Here is a 15,294-nt window from a genome sequence, read left to right as displayed (position 1 = left end):
CACTGAATTTTATCTGCCCAGCAGTGTTCCCGAAGTTCCTTTGAAGTAGAAGAGGGTGTCGGGTTCAGAAACGCCATCCCAGGGTCGAAGGGACTCAGAGGGCCCGCAGACCAAGGCTTCTGCTCGGCTGGACTGGGGGCTGTGCTGGTTTGAGTGTGACCCCTGGGTCCTCCCCCTGTCTGGGTCCAGCCCCAGCTTCTGTAGGGGGGCCGTGTGTTGCTTTGCCCAAGTGAACCACTTAAGGCCAAATCTATACTTGTTCATTCATTCATTCACTCTCTCCTCCCTCGTCCACTCCTTCTAAGCATGCCTTGGGCTTTAGTCACGAGCCCAGTGGCACTGGTTCCTGTGGACACAGAGGGCGAGGCCCGGGGCTCGCATTCGGGAGCTCCCTGTCCGATGGCGGAGGCTCGTGGGCAAGTGTCAGAGAGCTGTGCAGGCTCACTCCGTAGGCAGCCCCCAGCCTCTTGGTGGTGGGCGGACTTCCCTTTACCCAGGATGTGAGCCCCAGGGCTGGAGAGGCTGTTGCCCAGGCCTTGTGGGGGACCCCAGGGGCAGGATGCTGGCGCAGAGGGGCGAGGGTGGAGAGGGGTGGGGAGAGCCACCGACTCACTCACCTGTTTATTTGGCCACTCAGCAGATGTTTATAAAGCATGCAGCAGGGAGCGAATCAAAGCCCCTGGCCTCGTGGCTCTGATGCTTGAGTGGGGAGAGGGATGTCAAGGGCTTCTGATGGCCGTGGCGGTGAGGATGGATAGAGGGGGCGGGGAAGGGAGAAGGCACAGGCAGGGCCCCCTGGCAGGTGCCCTGAGGACCAGGCTGGGGAGTCTCGTGCAGTAGAGAGGCCAGCAGTCCTCAGCCCTCTCGGCGCAGCCTCCCACCCCATATCCAACCCCGCCCCCTTCTCTCTCTCTCTCTCTTGCAGCAGGCAGGCCCTGGGGAGTTCAGGACACTGCGGAAAGGCTTCTCCCCGTACCACTCGGAGTCCCAGCTCTCCAGCCTGCCGCCCTCCTACCAGGACTCCCTGCAGAATGTAAGTGCCCCTCCCCCAAGGCCCCACCATGCCCAGGAGGCCCCTGGACCCCCCCGGGGAATTGGAGGGGTGTGGCTCAGACCGTGCTTGCTTGTAACCTGCCCAGGGCCACGTGGGCGGTCACAGCTGAGCTAGATTGGGGACCCTTGGCTTATGCCCAAGCTCTTCCGGGGCAGCGCTTGGGCCCCTGACCCTTGACCTCCACCCTCGACCCTTGGAACCTTGTAAGTCTCCCAGTGTGTTGGTGGGAGGTGGAGGCCCAGCTTGAGATGCTGTCCCTGGCATCTCAGGCTGGTGTAGTGGCCATGAGGCCCAGCCACTGTCTCTCTGTCTCTGTGGGCATGTGTCCCTCCTTGGACGCAGCAGGGAGAGGCTGCCCAGCTGGGGTGGGGCTGGCCCGAGTCTGTGCGGGGGTTGCTACCCCAGGCTTGAGCTCAGGTGTATGCTTGCGTGCTTCAGTTCTTGCCAGGGCCCCCACAGTTGTCCTGGGTTCTCGCCTGGGCCCTGACCTGCCCTGGGAGGGCGGCAGGGGGCTCACTCCCCAGGATGTGCATGGTCAGCTCAGGACCGCTCCTTGTGGGTGAATGCGCGTCATTCCCGGGGACTCTGTGTGTGCAGAAGGCAGGGATCTATAGAGGCAGAGAGCGCGGTAGTGGTTGCCAGGGGCTTGGGGGAGCGGGGAGGAGGTGATGGAAGTGTTCTGTTGGGTGACTGCACAAATCGGTAAATGTGCAAAACCACCTCCCCCAGAAGCACGCGTTCGGGTGAGCCGTGTGATGCTTGCTGAGCATCTGTTACGTGGAGGGCTGTGCCGGGCTCTCCCCACTCCCAGAAGCCTTGTCACAGGGCGGGGACCTCACTGTCCCCGCAGAACAGATAGGAAACCGAGCCGGCCTGAGGTCACGGTGGGCCCGACTCTCTCCCAGGGTCCCGGCCTTGCTGCCCCCCTCCACCCCGGCCAGTGAGGGTGAGCCTGGGGCGCCTCCTGGGACTCCGAGCTGGCGTGAGAGGGCTGGCGCCGCTGCTGGCTGCCGGCGGAACCCTCTGCAGTTTCTCTCCGAGGCCTCGCACCTTCTCCAGGAATGTAGCTGCTGACGCTGCAGAGGCGGCAAAGCCCGCTGACGACAGATAATCCAAATATTTACCCAGGAGCCCCGTGGCTCAATGAGGCTCCAATTGCTTCCTGATGAAGGGCTCTGAAAAGCCCAACATCGCCCCCACGGGGGGCGGCTCTCCAGCCCTTCGTACCCTCTCCCTGGGCTGTGGGAATCCTCACCACTGATAGTACTGTGCGCTGAAGCCTCGGCAGGCTGCAAACTGTAAAGTGCTGTGTAAACTGTAAAGTGCTGTGCAAGCCCAGCTGGCTCCGGTGTGTGCCAGGCCTGTGGGATGTAAGCAGAGGAAGCTCGCTCCTCCAGGCTGAGCCCCTGAAGCCTTGACAGTGCTGCTTGGGCTGTCGGAGGGACGGAGGCTTCTGGAAGGCTTCCTGGAGGAGGCTTTAAGAGGGGGTCTGTGGGCCTCCCTTAAGCTGCCCTGCATGGCCAGGGGTTGTCACCCCACTTCAGAGGGAAGGCAGCTGAGGCCCACCGAGGAGAGGTGGGGTGGATTGCCAGGATCATATGGCTAGTCCATGCCAGAACCCAGGCCAAGCTGGGCCTGGGGGCCGGGGACCAGCCCGCAGCTCCACAGAGGCTGGGGTGCAGGTTCCTGGGGTGGAGGGGGAGGGTTGGGGTGTCTTGTGGGAGGCTGCCACAGAGAGGCCCGAGCTCAGGTGGAGGCTCGCGGTCCAGGCCTCTCAGGCTGTTTATGGAGCACAGAGCCTCTCTGGAGCGGCTGAGCGCTGAGCCCCATGTCCTGTGTACGGATGCACCAGGAGAGGAGGCTTGTGTGGGGAGGACCCTCTGACGCTGCCAGGGGTGCTGTCTCTTCTATACCTGGGTGTGGGCACACCTTCTGTGAGGCTATTTTAAGTGTCCATTTCAGTGGATTTTATTATCTTCACAGATCTGTGCAATCATCGCAGCAAAATGTCTCCCTCACCCCAGAAAGCAAGCCTGTGCTCATTAGCAATCCCTCCCCACCCCCTCCTGCCAGCCCCTGACAATCACTAATCTGCTTTCTGCCTCTGCGTTTGCCTTTTCTGGATATTTCTTATAAATGGAAGCATAACACGTGTCAGTCTTTGTCCCTGGCTTCTGAGCACGGGGTTCTCGGGTGAATCCACACCGCAGCAGGTGTCGGAGCTTTGTGCCTTTTTCTTATTAAGCAGCCCCCCACTGCGTGGGTACCCACGTTTTGTTCAGCTGTTCGTCAGGCGCTGTGCGTGGCTCTCTTTCCATTTTTGCCTCCTGTGATTGTGCTTCTCTGAACACCTGTGGATGGGGCACTTGTGTGGACATCTGTGTTCAGTTCTCTGGGGTGTACACTTGTCTCCCCACTTTGGGCGCTGCTCCTGGCGTCCCACAGCCCCAGGCTGGAGGCTTGGCCCCCTGGTTTACTAGCTGTTTGGCCTCAAGCAAGTCTTGCAGCCTTCCCTTCCCCATCTGTAAAATGGGTGCATAGAAAAGATGGCTTCAGCGCAGAGGGTTGCAGTCAGCCCTCGGTGGGCTGCCCTGCTCCGAGTGGGCACTTAGGGAGCTGGGGAGGCATCCTTGGGCCTTCCAGGCTGTGATCGGGGTCGGCGGGGAGGGGGGTTGGTCTTCCAGGGTGAGCTGGTTTGGGAAAAGCTCTCAAGTTTACAGTCCCGACCAGTGTTCGGCAGTGGCTTCGCCCATAGGCTCCTCTGCACACTCATTAAGTGAGTAAAGTTGCTCCGTTGTGTCCGACTCTTTACAACCCCATGGACTGTAGCCTACCAGGCTCCTCTGTCCATGGAATTTTCCAGGCAAGAATACTGGAGTGGGCTGCCATTTCCTTCTCCAGGGGATCCTTCTGACCCAGGGATCGAATCTGGGTCTCTCACGTTGCAGGCAGACGTTTTACCATCTGAGCCACTAGGGAATCCCCATTAGCACCTGGTATTGGCCCAGCGAGGAGGCCCAGGAAAGGGCTGGATTGCACAGCTTCCCCCAGCCACTCCTGGCTTTTGTTTCAGGAACCTGTCGGCAATTCTGGGAGCCCCAGGTGCAGAGGGGACCTGGGCCCGGAGCTGCCAAGGGCCAGGCGCCTCCTGGGGCTGTGTGTGTGTGACTGTCGCCCCCTGCTGGCCAGTGCGGGGAGGGCCGCCTTCTTTCCCAGGTGCAGACTTGGCTGTGGCCCACACCCCCTCCAGCCCCCTGCCCCCCAGGACCGTGTTTGGTTCGCCCACATGACACCAGAGACCAGGCAGCCTGGGCCAGAGTTAGGGAACAGCGTCCCAGGGCTCTGCACATGCCTTGCAACACACAGAGACCCTGGCTGAGAAACAGAGACTGAGATACAGAGTGGGTTGGGCCTCCCTGGAGAACCATGCCCACGCTCAGCTTTCTCAGACCCCAGGGCTGGGGGGTCTTGTCCTCTGTGTGGAACTGGGAGCAGGGCGAGCCTGCCAGGCTCCCCTGGGAGCAGGTCCAGGCCATGCTGGCAGGTGGGGTGACTGCAGAGGTTGGCTGCTGGTGGTGGAATGTTCCAGACCCCGAGGGTCCCTGCACAGCGCGGCCTGGCTGGGCAGGATCCTGGGGCCATAGCCTCATCTTCCGAGCTCACTGAGTTGGACTGGTTTCTGGAGGGGTCATCGGGCAGTTGATGGAGAAGAAAACCCAAGAGTCAGAGACGGGAGGGACGCCCAAGACCCCAGGGTCTTCTCTCCCTCACGCACTCCCTGGGGACTTCTCGGTGTTTTTCTCTCTGGCTTCCAGCACCTGCTGCTTTATCTCAGGCCCTGGCCCAGCGTCTCCTGACCTGGCTCCTGCTGGCCCCAGGGCTCCAGCTGTCTCTGAGTGTGAGCTCCTTCCATGCGGCCTTGAGTCCTTCCTGACCTTGCTCTGGGGCCTGGGGTGTCCCCACTGCAGCCCGAAGGCCTGCCTCCTGCCCCATGGCCGCCTGGCCAAGCGCCCCTTGCCCAGGAGAAGCTGGGCAGATGCTCGACCTCCAACACGGGCAGGCAGGGCAGGCAGGGCAGGCAGGGGACCGGAGGCTGGATCCCTTCCTCTCCCGGACTCATCTCCTGGCCTCCCAGGCTGTTGTGGGAGCCCGGCTCTTAGTTGCCAGTTAGAGTGTTTGCTGAATGTGGTGGCCATTCTCAGACAGGGCTGGGAGGGTCAGGACTGGGAAGCCTGGCTCAGGGCTAGAAGCCCCACGATGGCCCTAGAGGATGGAAACTGGGCCGGGAGAGGGGACTTAGGAGTCAGGCTATGTGGGGTTAGAGCCCAAGCCCTTCCGCATCTTCCTAGGTGACCTGCCAAACAGAACAGTAGACCTTCCCCGTGGGCTGTTTACAGGGGCCTATGGGAAGGGGATGCAGAGGATGAGATGGTTGGATGGCATCACCAACTCCATGGACATGAGTTTGAGTAAACTCTGGGAGTTGGTGATGGACAGGGAGGCCTGGTGCGCTGCAGTCCATGGGGTCGCAAAGAGTTAGACACGACTGAGGGACTGAACTGATGGGATTTGGGAAGTGGGGAGGTTTCTTGGGAAGGGCGAAGGTTTCTCGCTGCTCCTCTGCCCTGGCGCAGCCCTCCCTCCCAGCCTCCTCTGCCCCCATTACCTCAGCCCCCGTTTCCTCCCACCCGGGCCCTGTCCCAGATGCAAGGCCCTCTGCCAGCCGCTGGTCGCCCGGTGGCTGCCCCTGGGAGCCAACCAGGGCGAGCTCTGAGCTCAGACACAGTCCATTCCCGCAGGGCCCAGCCTGCCCGGCTCCCGAACTGCCCTCGCCCTCCTCCAGCGGCTACAGCTCCGTGGGGCAGAAGCCCGAGGCCGTGGTGCATGCGATGAAGGTGAGGACCCGGCCCTGACAGCTCCCGCTCCCTCGGGGGGCCCGCACCTCGGTCCCTGCTGCTGTTCTGGACTCTGACCTTGGACCCCACATTTGCCCTCCCTGGGCCTCGGGGCTACTGAGCAACAGGGCAGGGAGGCCGAGGGGGTGCCCTGGCTGCCTGGAACACTGTGGGGGAGGGGTTTGGGGGTGCTGGGTGGCAGCCGGGGTGCTGAGGCCTGGGGGAGGTCAGGTGGGGGCGGTGGGCAATGCCCAGGGCCTGCCTGGTGATCTTGGGACCGCCCCTTCAGGTCCTGGAGGTGCATGAAAACCTCGACAGGCCACTGCAGGACAGCTGTGAGGAGGACCTCAGTGAGAAGGAGAAGGCCATCGTCCGAGAGATGTGCAACGTGAGGTCCCGGGGCAGGGGGGTGCTGGCTGGGTCCCCTGGAGGGGCGAGGGCCTGGGGTCTGGGGGCAGGCTCTGGGGCTCCAGGAGCCCTGGCCTCTCTCTGGCCCCCTCCACCTCCTCCTCCCCTCCCCCTTTCTCTGCCCCATCTTCCTTCTTCCCTGCTTCCCCTCCCTGAGAACAGAGTCCCTGATCCTGGTCTGGTTTGCCCAGCACGTCCTGACCCTTGACCCCTGACCTGTCTCCCAGTGTTGCTCTGGCTGCTGGTGGCGCACAGGTGGTGCTCAGACTGTGGGTGCCCGTGGGACCCTCTCTGCTCTGCGAGCCCCCCAGCCCGGGGCTGCCTTGGCTTTGGGAAGCTGGGCCCCTCTGGGGCTTCGGGGAAGCAGAGCATCCTCCTCCCGTCCGCCTGGTCAATGCGTGCTGTCCCTGTGGGACCTCGAGGGAGCCAGGAGGGAAGGGGGGTCACAGGGGCTGCACCCAGGCCCCACTTGGGGTGGTGTGTCCTGAGTCCCCCTCCTCTGCCCATGCCCCCACCCCCACCCCTGCCCCGGGTCTGTAGACCCCACTGGACCATGATGAGGCCAGGTCCGCACCCAGACGTGCTGTGCGCCGAGGTGGGGAGTGGTGGTGAGGGTGAGCGTGCACAGACTGGGTCTGAGGGTCTCCTCCGTGACCCCCCTGGCTCCAGGGCTCTAGGGGACGCGGGCGATCCTGAGCAACGGGGCAGTCTGTGCCCACAGGCCCCCGGGGCGGCTTGGGGCAGGCCTTCCCCTCACAGTGCCCCCTCCCCCCCACAGGTGGTCTGGAGGAAACTGGGAGATGCTGCCAGCTCCAAGCCCTCCATCCGGCAGCATCTCTCTGGGAACCAGTTCAAAGGGCCTTTGTAGGCCGCTTCCCCGCGGACGTGGACTTGGCCCCGGTGCCGAGCTGCCGGCTCCTTTCTCCGTGGTGCACTGTACATAGGACGCTGCCTGTCGTGGCCTGGCTGCTGGGGTGCGGCCCCTCGCTCCTCTCAGACACCAGCATAGTGGGGAGACGGCTCCCCAGCAGAGCAGCCTGGATGGCTTCCTTCCTGCTCCGGGGCCCGGCGGTGGGCTCCATTGGCGAGAGGCTGAGGAGTGCTCGGAGATGCCCAGCCCCGGCAGAGGGGCACCCCTGGCTGTCGCCTGCCCGGGACAGCAGCCGCCGGCTGCCAGACTGCTGCCACGGGGCTCCTCTTCTGAGCCACCAGCCGGGGCCTGAATGCCGGCTCCCCGAGCAGAGTCCCTGACTCTAGGATGAGGGGGGCTCCGCTGCGGCCCCTCCTCTAGCCCCCAAGCCTGGCGCCTCCCTGATGCCAGCCACTGCTTGTTTTTAGATTCCACACCCCCACCCTTGGTCACGCACCCTCTGCCATGTTCCCTCGCCTTGTGCCAGGTGGTGCCCCATCTTTCTGGGTCCCTCATGCCCAGGGGCCTGAGGCACTTCCGGGTCTGTGCTCCACATGACGGGCCGGGTCTGTCTCTGTGCAGATGGCACCAGGCCGCGGCCGGGCCCCTGCTCAGGAATGGTGCCCCCGCGCCTGGTCCCCTCCTGGGTGACTGTGTGCGGAGCTGCGTGGCTGCAGGTGAAGGGGTTCTGCCCTCCTTGTGAGGGGCCCCCCTGGGCTCTGGCTTTCATTTTCCTGTGTGACCTTCAGCAAGTCACTCAGCATCTCTGGGCCCCTGGTGGGGAAAAAAGGAGGACTCAGAGGATCAGGGCCAGCAGCTCAGGCACAGCGTGGGGGCCAGTGGGGACCCTCCTGCTGGAGGGGCGGCTGGTGGGGGGTGGGTTGCGGAGGAGTCCCGCTGCCTTGCCCCCCGTCGGTGGGTGGCCACCTCCCTTTCTGAGCTTCAGTGTTCTCTCCTGTCAACAGCGAAGCCTAAGGCCCTCCTTGCAGGGCTCTGAGGATCAAATAAGACCTTTGGTGTAAAATGACCGTGTATAAAACTGTAAAGCGAGACATGTAAATGTTAAAATTTATGTGGGAGGGGAGTGAGGCCTAGAGGCTAGAGGCCTTCGTTTCCAGTTCCTCCAGCACTGCTGACCCCTGCGTCTCGGCCGTACCGAGAGCTTGGGCGGTCTGAGAGGCTGTCTTGGCCTCGTCCAGGCTCTCATGAGGGGCGGGGACCAGGTGAAGGGACGGGTGAGGCTGCCCTGGGTCTCCCCCTGGCGGGGACTCGGAGCCATCCCCACTGCCTGTCTGCCGTTGGCACCCTTGGGTGAACAGTCCCCGGGGAGAGGCCCGTGTCCGGGGAGTGCCGAGTGGGTGCTGCTGATGGTGTCGGGCATGGTCCTGACACCCCGGGCGTTACCGAAAGCTGTGGGCGCCCTGGGAGGAGCTGGTCCTTAGGCCAGGTGGTGAGCACCGTCTCTAGGGGTGTGCACTTGGAGCTGGGTGATTCCTACACAGGTGGGCAGCGAGCTGGAGGGCAGAGGCTCCCCCCCACACCCGGGTCCTGGGTCTCCTGGGTGGGAGCCATATCCAAGAACCCCATGTGTTATGTTTGGGTCAGGCTGGCTTGGCCACCAATGAAAATAAGCAATAAGTCAGGTGTCCTGGTACCTGCGGGTCTCCTGCAAACTGATGTGGGGAACGGGCCTCAAAGGGACCTTTCCCCGGTGGAGGGAGGTGACCCTGCCCCTAACGCTGCGGTGGTGTCCAGAGCCAGCGCTGCCTGGGAACGGCTTTCCAGGACACAGCCGTACCTGGGATACCATCTCATTCACATAAGCTGTTGGAAAGCCTGCAGCGCCTCTGGCCGGTCTGCGCCAGGCCCTGGGCCGTGGCTACAGCAGGAACCCACGGCTGGGAGGAGGATCCCGGGGGCCAGCTCAGGGGAGTCCCAGCTCTGCCACTAAGCAGGGAGTGTGCGCAGGGCGACCACGGCGCCCCTCCTCCCGTCTGGAGCCTTAGCTCTGAAGCTCGAAGGTGGGGGTGTCGCTGAACCTGGTGTCCTTTCGTGAAGGTTCGTTTCAGATACTCTGCTGCCGGAGCCCCATGGGACCCCTGTGCTGTGGCTTTCGTCCCCACTGTGGTGGATGTCACCTTCCAGCCTCATCCCTGGTGGCCAGGCCCATCCTGGAATCGGAATCCACTGAGCACATTTTTATCCAAAAGTTATTAGCCACACATCAGTGTTTGAAAGAGAAAAGTGACCTTTCATTTTTTTTTTCTTTCTTGAAAACTTGAGAGGAAACCATGCATACTACTGACTTTTTTTTTTTTTAAAGAAACAAAGGAAATGCATGACTGCAGAGCGGTAGAGGTGTATATTTTTCATAACGTGGGGGAAGTATTTGTGCTGCTCTCTGGGAACGGGCGCGTGCCTGGCTCTCGTCCCCGGGCTGGCAGCCACACTGTCTTCCGTGGGACGTGATGGCTGGAGCACGGGCCGACCCCACCCCAGCTCCGGGCAGCGCCGGTAGCCCTGGACTCCTGTGCCCGTTTCTACCTTCTATTGAACCACTTTGATTTGGGGAGAGAAAAAGAAATAGAACTTTTTGATAGTGTGGTAAAAACATTGATTTGAACTATTTTAGTAAAAGGAGTTAACAGAGAAGATTGTGATAGTGTATACTTTGTGCTAGATAAATAAAGGCTCCTTGCAAGCCTCCGTGCGCAGTGCTCATTTGTCTCTGGTGATGGGGCCCCTTGGCGCGGATAGTGGGGCTGACGCCTGCTGCTCCAGGGCCTCCAGTCAGACCAGCAGGGGAAAGGGTTTCCAATTTAAACCCAGGTCTGACCCAGGGACCTGCCTATGGAGGGAGATGGACAATCCCAAACCAGCACCACATTCAACTACTTCCTCCGGAGAAAGCCCGTGCCGGTGCCTGATGTGGGGGGCGGGCCCCTGAAGGCCCTCCTGGGCCATCTCCTGGGGGCCCTTCCTCCATGCCCTGCTCCTGTGCCCCAGGAAGAAGACCTGCTTCTGGGCTGCAAACCCCAGGAGCGCCCCCCCTTCTGCCCGTAACAAACCAAAGGGGCCATTTCAGAACTGATTTTATTGGGTAACTGACTGAAGGAGTCTCATTTGTAACCAAGATGGAATTCACAGTATGTTGTTACATTCACACTTAAAAAATATATCTCTATGTATAGGAATTTGCAAATTGATGTAAACATACATTACTTCCAAGAACATCTCTCCCTTTCTCCCTGGAGGAAAAAGAATAGAGCCATCCAAGCAAGGCAACCCCTTCAGAGTAACTTGAACACAAAGGGTGTGGGTTTCTCTAAATCAAACAGCCGTTCATCTGGCCTGGGAGTCACGGCGAGAACACCGTGAATGACAGCAATGACGAGAGCTTGACTTCAGAAGGAGGTGGACTACTGAAAACCGAGTTTCCAGGGAAAATAGGCACTGGTTTCTAGAAGGAAACGCACTCCTCACTGAAGCTGCGTGTCGGACCAACATGGCTGGTGAACGTTCTCACCAGTGTGAAGTAACCTGGTGCAGGGCCCCAGGACGCGCTGAGACCAGAGGCGGTGGGGTCACAGCCGGCGGCCTGGGCCCCCCGCGGGCTGCTCTGCCCACTCTCCAGGTGCGCAGGAGCACCCTGATTTCATCTCCGGGGTCCCGTCCACTTCTTCCCATACTACAACTGTTGAGATTATTCAAGGTACTCTGCTGCTTACCCACTTAAACTACTTTTCAAGTTGATTAGAAAAACTTTTAAAAAAACAACAAAGGAAAAGAGAGGCGTCAAAGGTTATCTCATCCAGGCTGCCCGCCCCAGACCCCCGACGGGAGGCATGCCGGGTGGGGGGATGGGCGGGGGCACAGGGGGCTGTCCTCCCGGGGGCACCGCCGGGGGCGGGTAGCTGGCCGGTGGCAGGCCCAGGCCCGGGGGCGGGTGCGGCGGGACCGCGTGGGTCGGGGGCAGGCGAGGGGGTGGGGGCGGGAAGTTGGGGTTGTAGGTGGGCGGGGGTGGGGGGTAGCCAGGAGTTGGGGGAGGGATGGCAGGCGGCGGGAAGGAGGCGGGGGGCGGGGGCACGGGCGGCGGAGGCGGGTTGGGTGGGTAGACGTGGGGGTGGTAGGGCAGGTGGGCCGGCGGGCCGTAGGCGGGGGGCAGTGCCCCGTAGGAGGGGCCCTCGGTCTTCATCATGGACTGCAGGCTCTGGTAGCCCTCCCCGGACATGTAGGAGCTGCTGGTGGACATCCCCGTCATGTAACTGGAGGGCGGTGGAGGCGGCGGCCGGTGCGGCAACGGCGGCGGCTGGTGCACGGGCGCTGGGTGGGCCGGAGGAGGGATCTGGACCTTGGGGAGGTCGCTGGCTTCCACGGGGCCTGGAGGCTCGGCCTCACCCAAAGCAGCTGCGAGGGGTGGCTTCCGGTCTGCGGAGGGGAGACAGGTCACTGGCCGGCCCAGGCCGCTGCCTCCCAAGCAGGCGGCATGTGGAGGCGGGGGACACCGCCCCCTTAGGGCTCCAGTGCAGCCCAATTACCCCTGGGGCTCCCGGCCCTGTCGCAGCGCCGTGGGCCACTTTCCCAAGGAGCAACAAGCCGCCTCTGTGGCCGGACAGCACGGCCCGCGCTCGTGTCCTGACGCTGTTGGCTAGTTTTCCGCCACACAGGCTCTCCACCTCGCTTCCCTTGGTCCCGAGCGCAGGAGACACGGGCGTCCCTGCACGGGAAGCCCCTTCCACTCCAGCCCCACATCTAGCACAAACACGTGCGGGCCCCTTCTTTCTGCCCATCTCTGCCCCCGGAGAAGGCGAGCCCAGGCCGGGGCCAGACCACACCACTGTCTGCTGAGAGATGGTCACGCTGGTGACCTGGCATCAACAACACGTGGGCCAGTGTCTGACCACCCCCCTCCGCCCCGTGGCAGGTCTGACCGGTGCCCTGTCCCAGGTCCCTGGGCCCCCCGAGGCTCAGAGGTCTCTGGAGCACCTCCCACACACCAATTTCCGCCTTCTCTAGCGAAACGCTCCGCCTTCCAAAATGATGCCACAGGTAAAGAAGGGAAGCTCTTTACAACTTCCCGCCTCCCTCTCTAGTGATGTCGCGGAGGCATCCTAGTTGACTGGGTGCCTGTGAAACACTTCTCATTCTTTCTTCTCCACGTGACTCCACGTACAACTGCTTCCTCTTCAAAGTGTACTGAGAAGAGACGCTGCCAACAGAAAGCAGGCACCAGAGCCCGGAGCCTGAGGTCTACTGCGCTCCTGCCCAGACTGGGTCAATGTTCCTAACTTGGCAGGGCTGTTGTTTTCCTAAAACTAATTCTAAATTCATTTCTCCTGGGTAGTTCACTATCTCTGGATACAAGAGATCAGAGAATATTCAGATATGCTTAGAATTCACAACATCCTCACTTATCTGGCTGTAAAAACAATTTTCTGAGAGGAGCTGTGGCCTGCCTGGGTGCCGGTAGCAGAGGGGCCAGTGGGGCCACTGCAGCAGGGCTGGGGCAGGAGGGACGGGCGGTGAGGCAGCGGCAGGGCCCACTGCCACCACTGCCAGCAGGGCTGCAGCTTCTGAAGCCATAGGAGGAGGAAGGTGGGCAAGGGGATGACGGACACGGACGTGGAGGGGGCAGAAGCCCTGGATGTAGACCTTATGCAGCTTCTTGGAGTCACATGTAGGCCAGAAAAATGACACTTCTGACGGGCAGAGGAGATTTCAGGTCAGTGGACACAGCCATGGATTACTTCTCTGGGATGCTCAAGCTGGAGTGCAGACTCATCCGAGCCCCTTCCGGTCCAGCCCCCTGCCTCACGCCCCTTACCCCCTTCCCGGATGCACCCACACCACCCCCGCCCACATCCTCAGCACCAGCACCGTTCATGACAGGAGCTCCATCTTGGGTGTCTCCCCGCGGGGGGCCCTCTAAAGAGTTTAGCTTGGGGTCTGATGGGGGGCTGTAGGGAATAGACCCTCAAGAACGAGACACAAGAGAAGACTTCCAGTATTTTTCAGGCCTGAGGACTGGAACTGCCCTTGGTGTAAACCTGTGAATTTTTCAGAGGGGAAGTTGTTTCCACTGTGGAAAGTGTATCTAGCTGCAGAGCCCTCAAGTGAACTCAGAAATGTGAGACAAGAGTAATATATCCAGAGGGGGAAGGGGGAGGGGCTGGATGGTGTGGGGTCAGGGTAGTGGGAGGATGAGGTTAGGGGAGCGGGGCTGGGAGTTGGAGAGGGTGCAGACTGACTGGGAGACCCTGTGGGTCATGAGAACACATCTCTCTCGGTCAGTCTGCACCCTCCCCAACTCCCACCCGCCTGGACCCCCTTTGTGTTCCAGGGGCTTCCCTGGTGGCACAAACAGTAAAATCTGCCTGCAGTGCAGGAGACCCTGGATCAATCCCCTGGGTCGGGAAGATCCCCTGGAGGAGGAAATGGCAACCCACTCCAGTATTCCTGCCTGGAGAATTCCATGGACGGGGGAGCTTGGCAGGCTACAGTCCATAGTCGCAAAAAGTCGGACAACACTGAGCGAGTTTTCACACCCAGGTCATTAATGTCTTTTTAAATTTCTGAAATTCTTCTAGAAATTTTCCCCAGGACTTCCAAAATCTGTCCTTCAAAAAGGCACAGAGAAAAACTGGTCTTCCCAGAGACCAGCAGCACTCACCTGGAGGTGGATGGGCTGGAGGCAACGGAGGGTGAGTGGGCTCGATTTTGGGGATTTTAGGTGGTGGTGGTTCTAAAAAGAAAAAATAGATTTTAAAAAGCTATTATTCATGTAGAATAAACATGTCACAGAGAGAGAGAGAGAGAATGAAAAGAAAAATGTACCGTTAAGGAATTTTTTTGGGGAAAAGGCAGATATGAAGGCTTTAAGGGAAGCTAAGGACAGACTGGCTAAACCATCCTTTTAAAAGAACAAAAAGGAAATCAAACAAATACATCCCTTGGTCCCCCCGCCTCTGCCCCTGCCAACGCCCCACACCTCTCACCACCTCCCCCACAAAACAAAAATGGCCAGCCCGTTTTCCGCATCTGCCCAGTTTCCTCCTGACCACCTAAGACAAGCCCTCCAATGACCTGAGAGAAGTGGAGTGAATCTCAGGTGCCAAGTGGTATCCATCGGGGTCCACCCTAACACAGAGAACACAAAGAAAGGCCCCGAGTGTGCACAGGAGCAACTGCCGCTGTTTAATTCTTGCTCAGGCACATCCGAGTTTATTTTCTCATAAGTATTTACTCCCAGTTATCAGCATATTAACTGGAGGCTGGACGCGAGCAGACGTAACAGCAAAGCAGTCGGGACCACTTGGGGCAGAGCACACGGCCCACCCTTTGGGGTGGGGCGGCTGCATGGAACTGGCACCCCCAGTGACCACCTGGCTAAGTGGCCAAGACAGGCTGCACTGCGTCCAGTATCTTCCAGTCACGAGGAGAGAGAGTATACATACAACCAAAAGAGCACTCTATCTTCTCGTATGTATTTTTGGTTCTTTCTTCTTGAAACTTGCTCTATTGTAGCTTGTACACCACTCTGCTCTGGAGTTGCTCAACATTCCTGGCTTCCTCCGTCTCAGACACAGGCTGAATTCAAGGTCCAGGGACGGCCCCTCTTTGCCCTCTTCCCGAGAGATCCCCCCGACCCCATTCCCCAGTCTCCATGCCGTGAGTACTGCCAAGAAACTTTCTGAACTGAGCGAGCTCAGATCGTGCCATCTCCTGCTCACACATCTCCAGTGGCGCCCCAGCTTCTGCAGCACCCACCCTCCACTAGGTGGGCACGGTCACTGCTTCCATCCCACCTTCGGTTCTAGCCAAAGCTATTGCCCTTTACCCCACAGTCCAGTAAAACTCCTTTCTCTTGTTTTCTCTAAAATTCTCATTCCACTGATCACTTTCATCTACCTAAACACTCCACCCTGTCAGCCCCAGCTAACTGGCGTCAGCCCTCCTCGAGGCCCACGGGCTTGTCTCTGCCTCTCACAGGGTGGCACTGGCTCAGCGGACCGTGCACCCACGTGAAA

The 15,294-nt window shown here is 60.4% G+C and overlaps 2 protein-coding genes across 4 annotated transcripts in view; one reads left to right on the top strand and one right to left on the bottom strand.

The window, feature by feature from the left end:
* CCDC85C (coiled-coil domain containing 85C) overlaps nucleotides 1-9,973 on the top strand; it is a 78,113-nt gene extending 68,140 nt beyond the window's left edge. Inside the window, exons 3-6 of the mRNA XM_070357950.1 lie at nucleotides 926-1,033; nucleotides 5,854-5,949; nucleotides 6,239-6,337; nucleotides 7,136-9,973. Of these exons, the coding sequence (XP_070214051.1) occupies nucleotides 926-1,033; nucleotides 5,854-5,949; nucleotides 6,239-6,337; nucleotides 7,136-7,225 (393 nt within the window). The 3' untranslated portion in view covers nucleotides 7,226-9,973. The remainder of the gene's footprint in view (nucleotides 1-925; nucleotides 1,034-5,853; nucleotides 5,950-6,238; nucleotides 6,338-7,135) is intronic.
* Nucleotides 9,974-10,342: 369 nt separating this feature from the next.
* The window catches only part of CCNK (cyclin K), a 30,097-nt gene continuing 25,145 nt past the window's right edge, over nucleotides 10,343-15,294 (bottom strand). For all 3 annotated transcript variants that reach the window (XM_070357948.1, XM_070357947.1, XM_070357949.1), the window contains 2 exons: nucleotides 13,938-14,009; nucleotides 10,343-11,695 (listed from right to left, as the gene is read on the bottom strand). In XM_070357948.1, the coding sequence (XP_070214049.1) occupies nucleotides 11,070-11,695; nucleotides 13,938-14,009 (698 nt within the window). In that variant the 3' untranslated portion in view covers nucleotides 10,343-11,069. The remainder of the gene's footprint in view (nucleotides 11,696-13,937; nucleotides 14,010-15,294) is intronic.

Source organism: Bos mutus, chromosome 21 (assembly GCF_027580195.1).
Source record: "Bos mutus isolate GX-2022 chromosome 21, NWIPB_WYAK_1.1, whole genome shotgun sequence".
NCBI lineage: Eukaryota > Metazoa > Chordata > Mammalia > Artiodactyla > Bovidae > Bos > Bos mutus.
Note: the sequence above shows the minus strand (reverse complement) of the source record. Positions and strands in the feature narration are given on the sequence as shown.